At 43.1% G+C, this 17,008-nt stretch overlaps 2 protein-coding genes across 2 annotated transcripts; both read right to left on the bottom strand.

The window, feature by feature from the left end:
- Nucleotides 1-3,316: 3,316 nt before the first annotated feature.
- LOC127323553 (uncharacterized) lies at nt 3,317-4,603 on the bottom strand. Its single transcript, XM_051351671.2, has 3 exons — nt 4,465-4,603; nt 3,999-4,300; nt 3,317-3,910 (listed from the first exon to the last, which is right to left on the bottom strand). The coding sequence occupies exons 1-3, from the start codon at nt 4,601-4,603 to the stop codon at nt 3,317-3,319; spliced, it is 1,035 nt and encodes a 344-aa protein (XP_051207631.2).
- Nucleotides 4,604-5,353: 750 nt separating this feature from the next.
- Nucleotides 5,354-6,044, bottom strand: LOC139837594 (uncharacterized). Its single transcript, XM_071826966.1, has 2 exons — nt 5,604-6,044; nt 5,354-5,509 (listed from the first exon to the last, which is right to left on the bottom strand). The coding sequence occupies exons 1-2, from the start codon at nt 6,042-6,044 to the stop codon at nt 5,354-5,356; spliced, it is 597 nt and encodes a 198-aa protein (XP_071683067.1).
- Nucleotides 6,045-17,008: the final 10,964 nt, after the last annotated feature.

Here is a 17,008-nt window from a genome sequence, read left to right as displayed (position 1 = left end):
GACCTGCCAACAACGTCCTCATCGTTTCAAAGGGGGCAGGAGATCAAAAGAAAAAGGCAAATAGCCAGAAATTAGGGGTCAAAAATAATTCCAAGAAAGGAAATTTTATTGTTCGTACATGATGACATGCGGGACCCATGAGCCAACAGCTTACTCAATGTTTCAAAGGCGGCATGAGATCGAAAGAAAAAGGCAAGTGACAAAATATCAGGAGCCAAAGATAATCCAAGAAAAGAAACTTTATTGTACATAGAGGATGACATGCGGGTCCCATTTAGCAGCAGCGGTCTCAACGTTTCAAATGCGGCTTGAGATCAAAAGAAAAAGAAAGTTGATTGTACATAGAGGATGACATGCGGGTCCCATGAGTCAGCAGCTTACTCAACGTTTCCAAGGCGGTAGGGGATCAAAAGAAAAAGGCAAGTGACCAAAAATCAGAGGGTGAAAAATAATCCAAGAAAAGAAACTTTTCTTGTACATAGAGGATGACATGCGGGTCCCATTTTGCAGCAGCGGTCCCAACGTTTCAAATGCGGCTTGAGATCAAAAGAAAAAAGTAGCCAGAAATTAGGGGTAAAAAACTCCAAGATAGGAAAGCTTTATCGTTCATACAGGCTGACATGTGGGACCTATGAGCCAGCAGCTTACTCAACGTTTCAAAAGCGGCAGGGGATCAAAAGAAAAAGGAAATATCCAAAAATCAGAGGGTGAAAAAAACCAAGAAAATAAACTTTATAGCACATAGAGGATGACATGCGGGTCCCATGAGCCAGCAGGTTCCTCAACGTTTCAAACGTGTTATGAGATCGAAAGAAAAAAGCAAGTGACCAAATATCAGGAGCCAAAAATAATTCAAGAAAAGAAAGTTGATTGTACATAGAGGATGACATGCGGGTCCCATTTAGCAGCAGTGGTATCACCCTTTAAAACGTGGCATGAGATCAAAAGAAAAAGGCAAGTGACCAAATATCCGGTGCCCAAAAAATCCAAGAAAATAAAGTTTTATAGTACATAGAGGATGACATGCGGGTCCCATTTAGCAGCAGCGGGATCACCGTTTGAGAGGCGGCACGGGATCGAAAGAAAAAGGCAAGTGACCAATTATGAGGTGCCAAAAAAATCCAAGAAAAGAAAGTTTTATAGTACATAGAGGATAACATGCGGGACCCATTTAGCAGCAACGGTATCACCACTTGAGAGGCGGCACGGGATAGAAAGAAAAAGTCAAGTGACCAATTATGAGGTGCCAAAAAGAATGCAAGAAAAGAAAGTTTTATAGTACATAGAGGATGACATGCGCGTCCCATTTAGCAGCAGCGATATCACCGTTTGAGAGGCGGCATGGGATTGAAAGAAAAAGGCAAGTGACCAAATATGAGGTGCCAAAAAAAACTCCAAGAAAAGAAAGTTGATTGCACGTAGAGGATGACATGCGGGTCCCATTTAGCAGCAGCAGTCTCAACGTTTTCAAGGCGGCACGGGATCAAAAGAAAAAGGAAGTAGCCAGAAATCAGGGGGTCAAAAAAATCCAAGAATAGAAAGAATTTTGGTTCATAGAGAATGACATGCGGGACCCATGATCCTGCATCGTAAACGGCTCGATCGGAGAGCGTTGAACGAGATGGCGCGATCGAGAAAAAAAAAACAATGCTAGAGAGGCTGCCATCTGGGCCCTACATCCCTGGGCGGTGCGCATTTGCGTTGACTTGGCCGGCGAACCCGAGAATTCGCGATGCACCATATCCTGGGCCACCATACGAGACTGTAGGGATTCGTTGCATAGAAAACAAAAAATTTCCTACCGCGAGAACGCAATCCAAGCCAAGATGCAATCTAGAAGACGGGAGCAACGAGGGGATGATCGAGACTCACCCTTGAAGATTTCCAAAGCCTATAAGATTAGGCTCTTATTGCTGCGGTAGACGATCACTTGCCGCTTGCAAAAAGCGCGTAGAAGATCTTGATCACGGTGCCACGATCGGGCAGCACCTCCGTACTCGGTCACACGTTCGGTGTTGATGAAGACGACATCCTTCTCCCCGTTCCAGCGGGCAGCGGAAGTAGTAGCTCCTCCTTGAATCCGGCAGCACGACGGCGTAGTGGCGGTGGCGATGGAGAACTCCGGCGGAGCTTCGCTAAGCGTGCGGGAGAGGTGGAGGAGAGAGGGGGCGGCTAGGGTTTGGGAGAGGGGGTGGCCGGTCTCAAGGGGTGCGGCCAGCTTGTGGCTTTGTGGTGGCCGGCCCCCTCCCCTATGCCCCTCATTATATAGGTGGATCCCCAAGTGTTGGACTACAAGTCTTCGAAGAAGACCCCAACACAAGAACCTTCCATGTAGTAGGGAAACCTACCCAAGGTGGGACTCCCACCTCAGGCCTCGTTCGGTTCCTGCGGGATCAATCCACGCAGGGAAGTATCCACCCGTGTATTCGGGTGATCCCACCATGTCACCCCAGTCCCACCAATCCTCTCCCCGCCGGATTCTGGTCCCTAATGCTCATTCGGTTAATCCCGCCGGAGCGCACACACGTAGCGCCTAGCAGCTAGCAGCAGCACACGCAGCGCCTAGCAACAACATCGCTGTTGCTTGTCCATATTGTCTAGCAGCAACAGCGCCTAGCAGTCAGGCAGCGGCAATGTACAAGCAGCATCAGCTCAGTGCAGACATCAGATAATAATTACTTCATAGCAACTTTGAATCAATTTTCGGTGACAATGAAAACTCGATTTCAGTAAAATTGTTATCTCAAACAAAATACACATCAAGTGCTCTGCTCTGAAAGAGAGTCATCAGCTTATCACAATAACACAAACATAAATATCAATTTGTTCGGTTTGAAGCATGAAGCATCAAGTGCTCTGAAAGAGAGTCATCAGCTTATTACAATAACACAAACATAAATATCAATTTGTTCAGTTTGAAGCATGAAGCATCAAGTTCTCTGATCCACGAGGTCCTTCTTGAACTCTTCAACTGGAAGGATGATTTGTCAACTCAGCTCCTCATTCCTCTCTTTTTCTTAGCATCTAATTTTCACAAGACATGTAAAATCAAGCAGTAAGAATTGCATCACACCATAATTTGATCTAAAGCATCATGGCATAATCTGAATGTAGAATAATGGCATAATTTAGATCAAGAGACTTGAAGATCAGATAAAAGAGAAGAAAAAACCATCACAGCTACAATCTATCTGCTTGGCAATTAGAAGATGAATTAGATAAAAACCAGACAGTAAAACATCCCATGGTCTGTAACATGCTTCTCATGATCAACGCAAATGAAAGAAAGGAAAAAAGAGAGGAGATTTTACCTTTCCTAAGCCATTTCATCTCGCAGCCACATCAGAGCAGTATCTGCATCAATGCAAATGAAGAGTTCACGGTTGTCTGCATTATTAAAAACTTTTAGGGCTTTGACCTTCTCCTCTCGTGAGACCGCCATTGTGTTCAGCCTAGCAACACAGTTCTTGATGGAGTACTCATCCACGGCCTCGATCTGCTTACTCTCGATCTGCTTCGACTTAATCTCAATGTATTTTTCCATCATAGCAGCAACATCTCCAATTGTCCGGCGTTTCTTGGGTTCATTTTCAGTGCTAGTTGATGGTGCAGCAGACACCGTGGGTTGAGCCTCCTCGTTCCTAGCAATGTTCCCAGCAAGGTTGTCCAGCAGACTAACCTCTTGCATCCCTCCTTGTGTATCATCCAGAACATGCATTGTGGTCTCTACATCAGGATAGGAATGTGTAGCCTCTACAGAACTGACCTCGGGATTGAACTCCACTTGTGTTGGTTCAGTGGAAGTAAAGTTGTAAGTTCCCTCTGCAAACTGCCCATCGTATAGCTCTCCCAAGGCATCAAAAAGCGGAAAAGCCTTGTTGCTACGGAACTTTCCAATCTTAGGGAATGACTGCATAAGAGAAAAAGAACACATTAGTGATGCATAATGTAAAGAAGAATGGATGGAATCATGTAAGTAGCAAAACAATCAATCTTACAATGATGAGGTTGTCCCACAGCTCTTGATCAGCTTCAATCATACATCGTTTCTCATTCCATGAAACCCCACTCTGCTGTCTAGCCTCCTTCAGCATCTTGTATTCTCTTTTCATCTCCTTTTCTTTGTCTTGTATTTGTCCCTTTGTGTAACTCACATACGGGTGCTTCTCATGGAATTTCTGGGTAATTCTGTTCCAAACATCGGTGGACCATCCATTCTGACCCTTATATTGAGGACAATTGTTCTCATGGAGCAACTCCACAAGATCCTTTTCCATTTCTGTGTTCCAAGAAGCCCTAGCTGTTTGACAAGATTTTCAAGATATGAGTAGAAACTTGATGACTAGACTGAATATACACTACAAGTTACAGTGAGCTTGTCAGGTTGACAATGAAATCATATTAAAGAACATTGAGCAGTAGTGAAAATATTTCGGTCGTCTGATGTAATAAAAAAGCACGCACCTTTGATTCCAACCTTTGATGATGCTCTACTCTTTTTTATAACCCCACCTTTGACTTGCATTCCCACCATTGATGCTACTCCACTCTGTTGGGCATTTTTCGAGTTCTCTAGCCTTGGAGATCGTCTGACAGTTGACATGGTGAGACCTGAAAATATTAATGATACAAGCAGCAAGACATATTTTGTTACATAACATGAAAACAAAAGAAGTCCAAATCTGGTACTTTATTGCATCACAAAATAAGTTCACATGAACTACTTTCTTATAAATTACATAAGTATAGAAGTTCATATTACATCACATGAAAGCAAAAGAACTCTGATTCTGGTACTTTATTACATCACAAAATGAGTTTCAGATGTCACTACTTAACACCGGTAATCTGCCCACATTTATTGCGCAATCGTATCTCTAAGGTGGTTGCCCTCATTGTTGACTTGTTGATTCTGTGGAGGGTCACCATCGGGTAGGTCAACATAGTTTGCTGCAGGTATGAGTTCTCTTTGGTTATCTAACCAACTCTCATCTCCCTTGTGCATACGGATGATGTTATGCAACACTGCAGCAGCAGCCGGTAGCTTTACTTGGTTTTGTACTGTGTGATGTGTTCCAACCTTTAGAATGGGGAAGCGCTTCTTCAAGATTCCCAAATCCCGTTCAATATGATTCCGTATCAGGGCATGGCGGTGATTGAACAATTCTTGGTAGTTTTGGGGTGCTCGGTGACCAAGGCCAAACTCCTTCAAATGGTATCGAACACCACGATACGGAGCAAGAAAGAATTTAGTATTTGCATACCCACCGTCCACAAGATAGAACTTGCCCTCAGGTACTCTAAACCCTTTGCGAATTGCTGACCTAAGAACCCTGGCGTCAGTCGCAGAACCCTACCGACCACAAGAAATAAACGTGAAGTTTAGGTCCAAGTCACACGCCACCATCACATTTTGGCTCAGTGTGCCCTTCCTATTTCTAAATGGTGCGGCTATGTCACCATTAATGTTCATGGGAACATGAGTCCCATCAATAGCTCCAAGACAAATCTGCAAAGAACACCGAGAAGGTATTATTTGCTATGTGAATAAAGAACACATTTTCATGGTTATATGATTTAGATTGAAGTAGTATAGTAAAAACCTGAAAATAAGGAAAGAATCTTGGGTTGTTCCGGATCTTTGGATGTACTCGAGCTGGATTTGGAGGCTTGAGAAAGTGCTTCGATAGTGCAGGAATGATGTTGAAGAAGTTATTCATGATGTTATGGAAAGTGTCATTACTATGCTTGAACTGGAGTTGTAGATCCTGGTAGGAGGCATTATGGGATAGCATCCACAGAAAGGCTGCTAGTTTCTCTTCGACGCTAAGTCTAGTATCACGTACCAACCTCTCGCGTCGAAGGAAACTAGCCAAAGCCCTGAAGATGTGAGACTCCATCCTAAATGCTACCCGGCAATTTTCTACGTGCCCTTCCAGCAAGTCCCTTACAACCTCCTCGCCTCTTATAATCGATGTATGGCGGGGTACTTTTTCCTTTGGTTCACCCAACAGATGCAACATTGGTAAAAGAAAGAGAACCATATCATCATCATCCTCCTCTTCCTCCTCCTCTTCCTCCTCCCTTCTCTTCCTAATGCGATCCGTAATTCTCAAAGCCATCTACCTTAGTTTGAAAGATGTAGATTTAAATACCATAAACACAAAGAAAACACACAGAGTATAATTGCAGCTAAATACCACAGCACTCAATTACACTTTTACACTCAACAGGTTAGTACTGCCTCAACACATCAGACTTGCAGCAACTGCAATCACTTCGTCCATCTCCAACTGTGGAGTATCGAGTGATGAATTAATATAGTACAAGAAAGACAAGTTTGCGTAAACAATCAAGCAAATTTTCTACTTCAATTGAAACACAGCTCTCTGTAATTGGTTCAGAAGAAAGAAAAATCTTGCTATCAAGCTTATCTGTCATTGTTTGGCAGTCATTTTGCATGTTGGATTACAATAACAGAAAAAAAGATACAACAAGAACTGATTATTTTGGGATTCTCAGATCAATTCACCAATGCTTAAATTGGAACATCACTGTACAGCCTAGGTGAACATCTAGACGGCAACATTCCACATCAAACAAAATATTAACAAAACCATGCTAGAGCAGTATTTTCAAACAGTGAGATACGGATCAGACCATAGGAATAACGCTAGAGTAATCTCTGGTTCAACATCTCACCCTGTACAACATCTACCAGACAAATCTCTGGTTCATCCCGAGCAGATCGAAGCCAGATCGAAACATCACTACTGGGAACAACCAACACGAACAAGCCAGAAAAGAAGAAGAGGCAGAGGGCAGGAGGAGGAGGAGATTAATTACCTTCTACCGGCTAGCGTCGGAGGCGGCGTCCGCGTCGGGGAAGAGGAAGCTCTCCGCCTAGGGCTTCGGTCGGGCTCCGCGGTGGCGTCCGCGTCGAGGAAGGGCAGGGTCAGCTCCTCTCCTCCGGCCAGCCACCGTCTAGTCGCCGCCGCCGTCCCCTCAAACCCTCCGTTCCAGTCGCCGCCGCCGCCACTATCGCGTCGTGCTCGGGAGTCGGGATGCTATCCACGGGTCGAGCCTAGCGTTTCTAAAAACCGGCCAAAACAGAGGGTTTCGTACAAAACCGGACGGGGCAGAAAACCAGCGAGGTTTAGCCGAACGGGTCTCCAGCTTGGGCCGGTATTTTACCCCCCGGGGCCCAACCCCTGTGTGGCCACGTGTATCTCGGCCCAAAACCGGCCGGGTAGGGAGCAACCGAACGAGGCCTCAAGTGGGATTCCCCCCTTCCATGTGGGGGGTGGCCGGCCCCCTTAGGTGGAGTCCACCTTGGACTCCCCCTTCTAGGGTTGGCCGGCCATGGGGAGGTGGAGTCCCTCCGGGACTCCTCCTTCCTTAGTGATTCCTTCCGGACTTTTCTAGAACCTTCCGTAAAATCACCGGATCATTTTCAAACTTATAAAATGACTTCCTATATATGAATCTTATTCTCCGGACCATTCCGGAACTCCTTGTGATGTCCGGGATCCCATCCGAGACTTCGAACAATACTTCGAACTCCATTCCATATTCAAGTTCTACCATTACAACATCAAACCTTAAGTGTGTCACCCTACAGTTCGTGAACTATGTGGACATGGGTGAGAACTATCTCCGTCCAATAACCAATAGCGGGATCTGGAGATCCATAATGGCTCCCACATATTCAACGATGACTTTAGTGATCGAATGAACCATTCACATATGATACCAATTCCCTTTGTCACGCGATATTTTACTTGTCTGAGGTTTGATCATCGGTATCACTATATACCTTGTTCAACCTCGTCTCCTGACAAGTACTCTTTACTCGTACCGTGGTATGTGGTCTCTTATGAACTTATTCATATGCTTGCAAGACATTAGACGACATTCCACCGAGAGGGCCCAGAGTAAATCTATCCTTCATCGGGATGGACAAATCCCACTGTTGATCCATATGCCTCAACTCATACTTTCCGGATACTTAATCCCACCTTTATAACCACCCATTTACGCAGTGGCGTTTGATGTAATCAAAGTACCTTTCCGGTATAAGTGATTTACATGATCTCATGGTCATAAGGACTAGGTAACTATGTATCGAAAGCTTATAGCAAATAACTTAATGACGTGATCTTATGCTACGCTTAATTGGGTGTATCCGTTACATCATTCATATAATGATATAACCTTGTTATTAATAACATCCAATGTTCATGATTATGAAACTAATCATCCATTAATCAACAAGCTAGTTAAGAGGCATACTAGGGACTCTTTGTTGTTTACATATCACACATGTATCAATGTTTCGGTTAATACAATTATAGCATGGTATATAAACATTTATCATAAACATAAAGATATATAATAACCACTTTTATTATTGCCTCTTGGGCATATCTCCAACAGTCTCCCACTTGCACTAGAGTCAATAATCTAGATTACATTGTAATGTACCTAACACCCATGGCATTCTGGTGTTGGTCATGCTTTGCCCTAGGGAGAGCTTTAGTCAATGGATCTGCTACATTCAGATCAGTGTGTACTTTGCAAATCTTTACTTCTCCATCTTTGATGTACTCGTGAATCGAGTGGTAACGCAGCTTGATATGCTTCAGCCTCTTGTGTGACTTTGGTTCTTGTGCATTAGCGATGGCACCCATGTTGTCACAGTAGATGACTAGTGGGTCCAATGCACTAGGAACCACACCGAGCTATACAATGAACCTCTTCATCCATACCGCTTCTGATGAAGCCTCTGAAGCCGCTATGTACTCTGATTCTGTTGAAGACTTCGCCACCGTGCACTGCTTCGAGCTTGCCCACCATCGCAGCACCATTCAATATAAACACGTACCCAGACTGTGATTAGAGTCATCAGGATCAGTGTTCCAACTTGCATCGGTGTAACTGGTTACAATGAGCTCTTGGTCACCTCCATAACAAAGAAACATATCCTTAATTCTTTTCAAGTACTTCAGGATATTCTTGACCGCTGTCCAGTGTTCCATCCCTGGATCACTTTGATATCTGGTAGTCAAACTAACAGCATGTGCTATATCCGGTCTAGTACATAGCATGGCATACATAACAGAGCCTACTGCCGAGGCATAGGAGATCTGACTCATCCTTTCTCTTTCTTCTGCCGTAGCCGGTCCTTGAGTCTTACTCAAGACCTTGCCTGGTAACATAGGCAAGAACCCTTTCTTACTTTCGTCCATTCTAAACTTCTTTAGAATCTTGTCCAGGTATGTACTCTGTGATAGCCCTATTAGACGTCTTGATCTATCTCTATAAATCTTGATGCCTAATATGTATGATGCTTCACCAAGGTCTTTTATTGAAAAATTATTATTCAAATAACCTTTTACACTGCTTAATAGTTCTATATCATTCCCAATCAATAATATGTCATCTACATATAATATCAGGAATACTACAGAGCTCCCACTCAATTTCTTGTAAATACAGGCCTCTCCATGACACTGTATAAACCCGAAGTCTTTGATCACCTTATCAAAGCGTCGGTTCCAACTTCTCGATGCTTGCTTCAGTCCATAGATTGAACGCTGAAGTTTGCATACTTTGTCAGCATTTTTAGGATCGACAAAACCTTTTGGTTGTACCATATACAACTCTTCCTCAATGTCTCCATTAAGGAACGCCGTTTTGACATCCATCTGCCAAATCTCATAATCGAAAAATGCAGCTATTGCTAACAAAATCCTCACAGATTTTAGCTTCGCTACAGGTGAGAAAGTCTCATCGTAGTCAACTCATTGAATTTGTCGGAAACCCTTGGCGACAAGTCGAGCTTTATAGATAGTAATATTACCATCAGCATCTGTTTTTCTCTTGAAGATCCATTTATTCTCGATAGCCTTGCGGCTATCAGGTAAGTCTACCAAAGTCCATACTTTGTTATCATACATGGATCCCATTTCGGATTTCATGGCTTCTTGCCATTTGTTGGAATCTAGCTCATCATCGCTTCTTCATACGTCGCAGGGTCTTCATCATTGTTGTCCACAATCATGACATTTAGACAAGGATCATACTAATCAGGAGTGGCACGTTCCCTTGTCGATCTGCGAGGTTCAGTAGTTTCCTCGTTCGAAGTTTCATGATCATTATCATTAGCTTCCTCTGTTGCCGGTGTAGGCGATACAGGTACAACTTCCGGTACTGCGCTACTCTGATCAATGAGTAAAGATTCATCAATCTCATCGAGTTCTACTTTTCTTCCAGTCACTTTTTAGTGAGAAATTCTTTCTCAAGAAAGTTTCCGTTCTTAGCAACAAAGATTTTGCCTTCGGATCTGTGATAGAAAGTGTACCCAATAGTTTCCTTAGGGTATCCTATGAAGACGCATTTCTCCGCTTTGGGTTCTATCTTGTCCGGTTGTAACTTCTTTACATAGGCTTCGCAACCCCAAACTTTAAGGAACGACAGCTTAGGTTTCTTATTAAACCATAATTCATACGGTGTCGTTTCCACGGATTTTGATGGTGCTCTATTTAAAGTGAATGCGGCTGTCTCTAATGCATAACTCCAAAATGATAATGGCAAATCAGTAAGAGACATCATATAACGAACCATATCTAAGAGAGTTCGATTACGACGTTCGGACACACCGTTTCGTTGTGGTGTTCCCGGCGGTGTCAATTGTGAAAGTATTCCGCATTTCTTTAAATGCATGCCAAACTCATAACTCAGATATTCACCTCCACGATCAGATCGTAGAAATTTAATCTTCTTGTTACGTTGATTTTCTACTTCACTTTGGAATTCCTTAAACTTCTCGAAAGTTTCAGATTTATGTTTCATGAAATAGATATACCCATATCTACTCAGATCATCTGTGAAGGTTAGAACATAGCGATAACCACCGCGCGATGCTACACTCATTGGTCCGCACACATCAGTATGTATGATTTCCAATAAGTCAGTAGCTCGCTCCATCATACCAGAGAATGGAGTCTTAGTCATTTTTCCCATCAGACATGCTTCGCATCTATCAAGTGACTCAAAGTCAAGTGATTCAAGTAATCCATCAGTATGGAGTTTCTTCATGCGTTTCACTCCAATATGACCAAGACGACAGTGCCACATATAAGTAGAATTATCATTCAATTTAATTCGCTTAGCATCAATGTTATGTACATGTGTATCACTACTATCGAGATCTAACAGAAATAAGCCATTCTTTTCAGGTGCTCGACCATAAAAGATATTATTCATAAAAATAGAACAACCTTTATTCTCAGACTTGAATGAATAACCGTCTTGCATTAAACAAGATCCAGATATAATGTTCATGCTCAACGCGGGTACAAAATAACAATTATTTAGGCTTAAAACTAATCCCGAAGGTAGATGTAGAGGAAGTGTGCCGACAACGATCACATCGACTTTGGATCCGTTTCCAACAAGCATCGTCACTTCCTCCTTCAGTAGTCTTCGTTTATTCTTTAGTTCCTGTTTCGAGTTACAAATATGAGCAACCGAACCAGTATCAAATACCCAGGTACTAGTACGAGAACCAGTGAGATAAACATCTATAACATGTATATCAGATATACCTTCTTTCTTCTTCTTGACAAGGCCGCTTTTCAGATCAGCCAGATACTTGGAGCAATTACGCTTCCAGTGTCCCTTCTCCTTGCAGTAATAGCATTCAAGCATCGTGCTTAGGGCCGTTCTTAGGTTTCATAGGAGGCGTGGCAGCTTTCTTGCCACCCTTCTTGAATTTTCCCTTAGACTTGCCCTGTTTCTTGAAACTGGTGGTCTTGTTGACCATCAACACTTGGTGCTCTTTCTTGATCTCAATCTCTGCAGCTTTTAGCATGCCAAAGAGTTCAGGTAACTCCTTGTTCATGTTCTGCATGTTGTAGTTCATCACAAAGTTCTTGTAACTAGGTGGCAGTGATTGAAGGACACGATTAATCCCTAGTCTGTTAGGAATCACTATTCCCAAGTCACTGAGTTTCTTCGCATGCCCGGTCATAACGAGCATGTGCTCACTAACGGAGCTGCCTTCTTCCATCATGCAGCTGAAGAAGTGTTTCGATGCTTCATAGCATTCCACGGCCGCATGAGTTTCAAATATAGATTTCAGCTCATTGACCAACTCATGAGGATCGTGGTGCTCAAAACGTTTTTGAAGATCGGCTTCCAGACTGCACAGGATGGCACACTGAACTTGAGAGTACCGAGCTTTCCGAGTAGCGTAAACATTCTTTACTTCATCGGTTTCAGTTTCTACAGGAGGGTCACCTAGCGGTGCATCAAGCACATATTGCAGATTTCCGCCAGCGAGGAAGATCCTCACATGACGGAACCAGTCGGTGAAGTTGCTACCGTTGCTCTTAAGCTTTTCTTTCTCTAGGAATTGGTTAAAATTGATTGGGGACGCCATATCTACAACATATATTTGCAATAGTTTAGACTAAGTTTATGATAAATTGAGTTCAAATTTTAATTCAACATAATTAAAAATCTAGGTGAACTCCCACTCAAAAAAAATATCCCTCCAATTGTCTTAGTGATCACACGAACCAAATCCACCACACCTAAGTCCGATCATCACGAGACAAGATGTAATTTCAATGGCGAACACTCAAAGTGTTCATCACATCAATCATATGATTCATGCTCTACCTTTCGGTATCACGTGTTCCGAGACCATGTCTGTACATGCTAGGCTCGTCAAGGCCACCTTAGTATCCGCATGTGCAAAACTGGCTTGCACCCGTTGTATGCACTTATTGATTCTATCACACCCGATCATCACGAGATGTTTCGAAACGACAAGTCTTGGCAACGGTGCTACTAAGGATGAACACTTTATTATCTTGATATTTTAGTGAAAGGGATCATCTTATAATGCTACCGTCGCGATCTAAGCAAAATAAGATGCATAAAAGGATTAACATCACATGCAGTTCATATGTGATATGGTATGGCCCTTTTGTCTTTGCGCCTTTGATCTTCATCTCCAAAGCACGGACATGATCTCCATCATCAACGGGCATGATCTCCATCATCGTCGGCGTAGCGTCAAGGTCCATGGCGCCGTCTTCATGGTTGTTCACCTCATGTAGCAACTATTACAACTACTTTGAAATACTACTCAACATGAAATTTAAAGACAACCATAAGGCTCCTGCCGGTTGCCACAATACAATAATGATCATCTCATACATATTCATCATCACATTATGGCCATATCACATCACCAAACCCTGCAAAAACAAGTTAGACGTCTCTAATTTGGTTTGCATATTTTACGTGGTTTACGGTTTTCGAGACAGATCTAATCTACCTACAAACATGAACCACGATGGTGATACTAATGTTGTCAATAGAAGAGTAAATTGAATCTTCACTATAGTAGGAGAGACAGACACCCGCAAAACCTCTTATGCAATACAAGTTGCATGTCGAACGAGGAACAAGTCTCATGAACGCGGTCATGTAAAGTTAGTCCGAGCCGCTTACTACCAACTCAAACTAAAGACAACAAAAGCATCAACGCCCACAAACAATTGTGTTCTACTCGTGCAACCATCTATGCATAGACACGGCTCTGATACCACTGTAGGGATTCGTTGCATAGAAAACAAAAAATTTCCTACCGCGAGAACGCAATCCAAGCCAAGATGCAATCTAGAAGACGGGAGCAACGAGGGGATGATCGAGACTCACCCTTGAAGATTTCCAAAGCCTATAAGAGTAGGCTCTTATTGCTGTGGTAGACGATCACTTGCCGCTTGCAAAAGCGCGTAGAAGATCTTGATCACGGTGCCACGATCGGGCAGCACCTCCGTACTCGGTCACACGTTCGGTGTTGATGAAGGCGACGTCCTTCTCCCCGTTCCAGCGGGCAGCGGAAGTAGTAGCTCCTCCTTGAATCCGGCAGCACGACGGCGTGGTGACGGTGGTGATGGAGAACTCCGGGGGAGCTTCGCTAAGCGTGCGAGAGAGGTGGAGGAGAGAGGGGGCGGCTAGGGTTTGGGAGAGGGGTGGCCGGCCTCAAGGGGTGCGGCCAGCTTGTGGCTTTGTGGTGGCCGGCCCCCTCCCCTATGCCCCTCATTATATAGGTGAATCCCCAAGTGTTGGACTACAAGTCTTCGAATAAGACCCCAACACAGGAACCTTCCATGTAGTAGGGAAACCTACCCAAGGTGGGACTCCCACCTCAAGTGGGATTCCCCCCTTCCATGTGGGGGGGGGGGGGGTGGCCGGCCCCCTTAGGTGGAGTCCACCTTGGACTCCTCCTTCCTTAGTGATTCCTTCCGGACTTTTCTAGAACCTTCCGTAAAATCACCGGACCATTTTCAAACATATAAAATGACTTCCTATATATGAATCTTATTCTCCGGACCATTCCGGAACTCCTCGTGATGTCCGGGATCCCATCCGAGACTTCGAACAATACTTCGAACTCCATTCCATATTCAAGTTCTACCATTACAACATCAAACCTTAAGTGTGTCACCCTACGGTTCGTGAACTATGTGTACATGGGTGAGAACTCTCTCCGTCCAATAACCAATAGTGGGATCTGGAGATCCATAATGGCTCCCACATATTCAACGATGACTTTAGTGATCGAATGAACCATTCACATATGATACCAATTCCCTTTGTCACGCGATATTTTACTTGTCCGAGGTTTGATCATCGGTATCACTCTATACCTTGTTCAACCTCGTCTCCTGACAAGTACTCTTTACTCGTACCGTGGTATGTGGTCTCTTATGAACTTATTCATATGCTTGCAAGACATTAGACGACATTCCACCGAGAGGGCCCATAGTATATCTATCCGTCATCGGGATGGACAAATCCCACTGTTGATCCATATGCCTCAACTCATACTTTCCGGGTACTTAATCCCACCTTTATAATCACCCATTTACGCAGTGGCGTTTGATGTAATCAAAGTACCTTTCCGGTATAAGTGATTTACATGATCTCATGGTCATAAGGACTAGGTAACTATGTATCGAAAGCTTATAGCAAATAACTTAATGACGTGATCTTATGCTACGCTTAATTGGGTGTGTCCATTACATCATACATATAATGATATAACCTTGTTATTAATAACATCCAATGTTCATGATTATGAAACTAATCATCCATTAATCAACAAGCTAGTTAAGAGGCATACTAGGGACTCTTTGTTGTTTACATATCACACATGTATCAATGTTTCGGTTAATACAATTATAGCATGGTATATAAACATTTATCATAAACATAAAGATATATAATAACCACTTTTATTATTGCCTCTTGGGCATATCTCCAACAGAGACATTTTGGATGCTTTCGTCAGGATAGGTGGCCTCAAAAATGAGAAAAAAAGTTTTGACATGCACCACGGAGAGACCCAAAATCGTCGGCCATGGTGCACCAACAACCACGGCGCGCCTTCAACTTCGTCGGCCATGGCAACTTTTCTTGTAGTGGAAATTGGTGCACGCGCTAAATCTCGCAAAGTATAATGATAAAAAATTGTGAGACTGTACTAGTACTTCTATTCAAGTCCGAGTGCAACATCAAATCAACATCACGATGATTTTTTTACCATGATCATGATCAATCTCTGAAATTGGCTCATCCGCTAAATCTTGAAAAGTAGAATGATAAAAAATTGTGAGACCGTACTAGTACTTCTGTTCAAGGCCGAGTGCAACATCAAATCGTCATCACGTTGAAAATTTGTTACCATGATCATGAGCTATCTCTGAAATCCAATTCAGAAATGCACCTGAAATATTTCAGGATTGCCGGGAGTTTTGGCCTCTCGACAGAGAGTTGATTTTGAATATGGCTATAGCCAAGTAATATATACTATTACTAATATAAAAAGGGTAGATCATGGTAGTAGCTCTTCTCAGAAATTTAATGTTAGGGGCCACATCAAGTCATCAAATATCAAATAAGTTACTCCCATGTTCTCCAAACTCTAGACCAAAACCGCGTCTGAAATATTTCGGGTTTAGTTGGCGGGAGGTTTTGCTGCTCCACTGAGATTTTGATTTTGATCATTGCTGAAGTAAATAAAAACTATTGAGTATAAATTTGGTAGCGTGATGCTCTGCTCAGGAATCAAGCCCGAGGACACATCGGGGAGAACTTAGCGGGGAGGATGGTGGCGCGGCCCAAGAGGGCAGCGCGGAGAGGGGTGACGGTGCGGTCATCGAACCTCGGCGGACTGTATTATATTTATATATATAATAAAAATAATGGCCTTGTTTAAACCACTCTTGTCAGTGTTGCATCGCGTCCAAATTTAATGCATTCTGTGGAAATCGGAATAATGTTGTAAAAACTCCCATATAGCATGCACCGACACTTTCCAACAAAATGTTGCTTCAAGACCAGCATCGAGCGATGTCGTCTACATTTCCTAGAAAAACCACTGACTTACTTACATTGCAATCCCCAAATAAAGTTTTTATATCGAACAAAATGATATATGCACCTCTACTTTCCGGAGGTTGGAGATGTACATACATGCGAATGTCGGTCATGGTGGTGCGTCGGGGGTGGGGGAGAGCACGGCGGGGACGATGGTGGCACGGCCCCCAAAAGGCGACTTAGAGAGGTTCAACGGTACGGTGATCAAACCACGGCAGACAGTCCGCCGAGGTTCGTACATAAACTAATTTCATTATCTATTTAATGATATTAATTTTGTATTTTGCATGTTAATGACATTTCGTACAAGCTTAGTCAAACTTGACATAGTTTGACTTTCTAAAAATAATAAATCCTTAAGCTTTGGAATGGAGGTCGTATATGCGAAGAAGACATTCTGGTCAAATGAGGCAGCGCGGCCAGTAGAGCACAAGTACAAATAAAATACAATTATTGCAAAATATCATTGTATAAACAGATTGAACATTATGTCATAATGGAACAACCTACCGATCAATATTACACACTAGTAGCAACACCACGTAAC

The sequence above is a fragment of the Lolium perenne genome, chromosome 3, assembly GCF_019359855.2.
Source record: "Lolium perenne isolate Kyuss_39 chromosome 3, Kyuss_2.0, whole genome shotgun sequence".
NCBI classification, from domain to species: Eukaryota; Viridiplantae; Streptophyta; class Magnoliopsida; order Poales; family Poaceae; genus Lolium; species Lolium perenne.
Note: the sequence above shows the minus strand (reverse complement) of the source record. Positions and strands in the feature narration are given on the sequence as shown.

Coding starts and splice junctions, on each gene's coding strand:
- LOC139837594 (XM_071826966.1), bottom strand. CDS start 6,044: ATGGTTCTCTTTCTTTTACCAATGTTGCATCTGTTGGGTGAACCAAAG. Junction 5,510..5,603: donor GATTCTTTCCTTATTTTCAG/GTTTTTACTATA, acceptor TGTTCTTTGCAG/ATTTGTCTTGGAGCTATTGA.
- LOC127323553 (XM_051351671.2), bottom strand. CDS start 4,603: ATGTCAACTGTCAGACGATCTCCAAGGCTAGAGAACTCGAAAAATGCC. Junction 4,301..4,464: donor ATCAAAGGTTGGAATCAAAG/GTGCGTGCTTTT, acceptor CTTGTCAAACAG/CTAGGGCTTCTTGGAACACA. Junction 3,911..3,998: donor TGTGGGACAACCTCATCATT/GTAAGATTGATT, acceptor TCTCTTATGCAG/TCATTCCCTAAGATTGGAAA.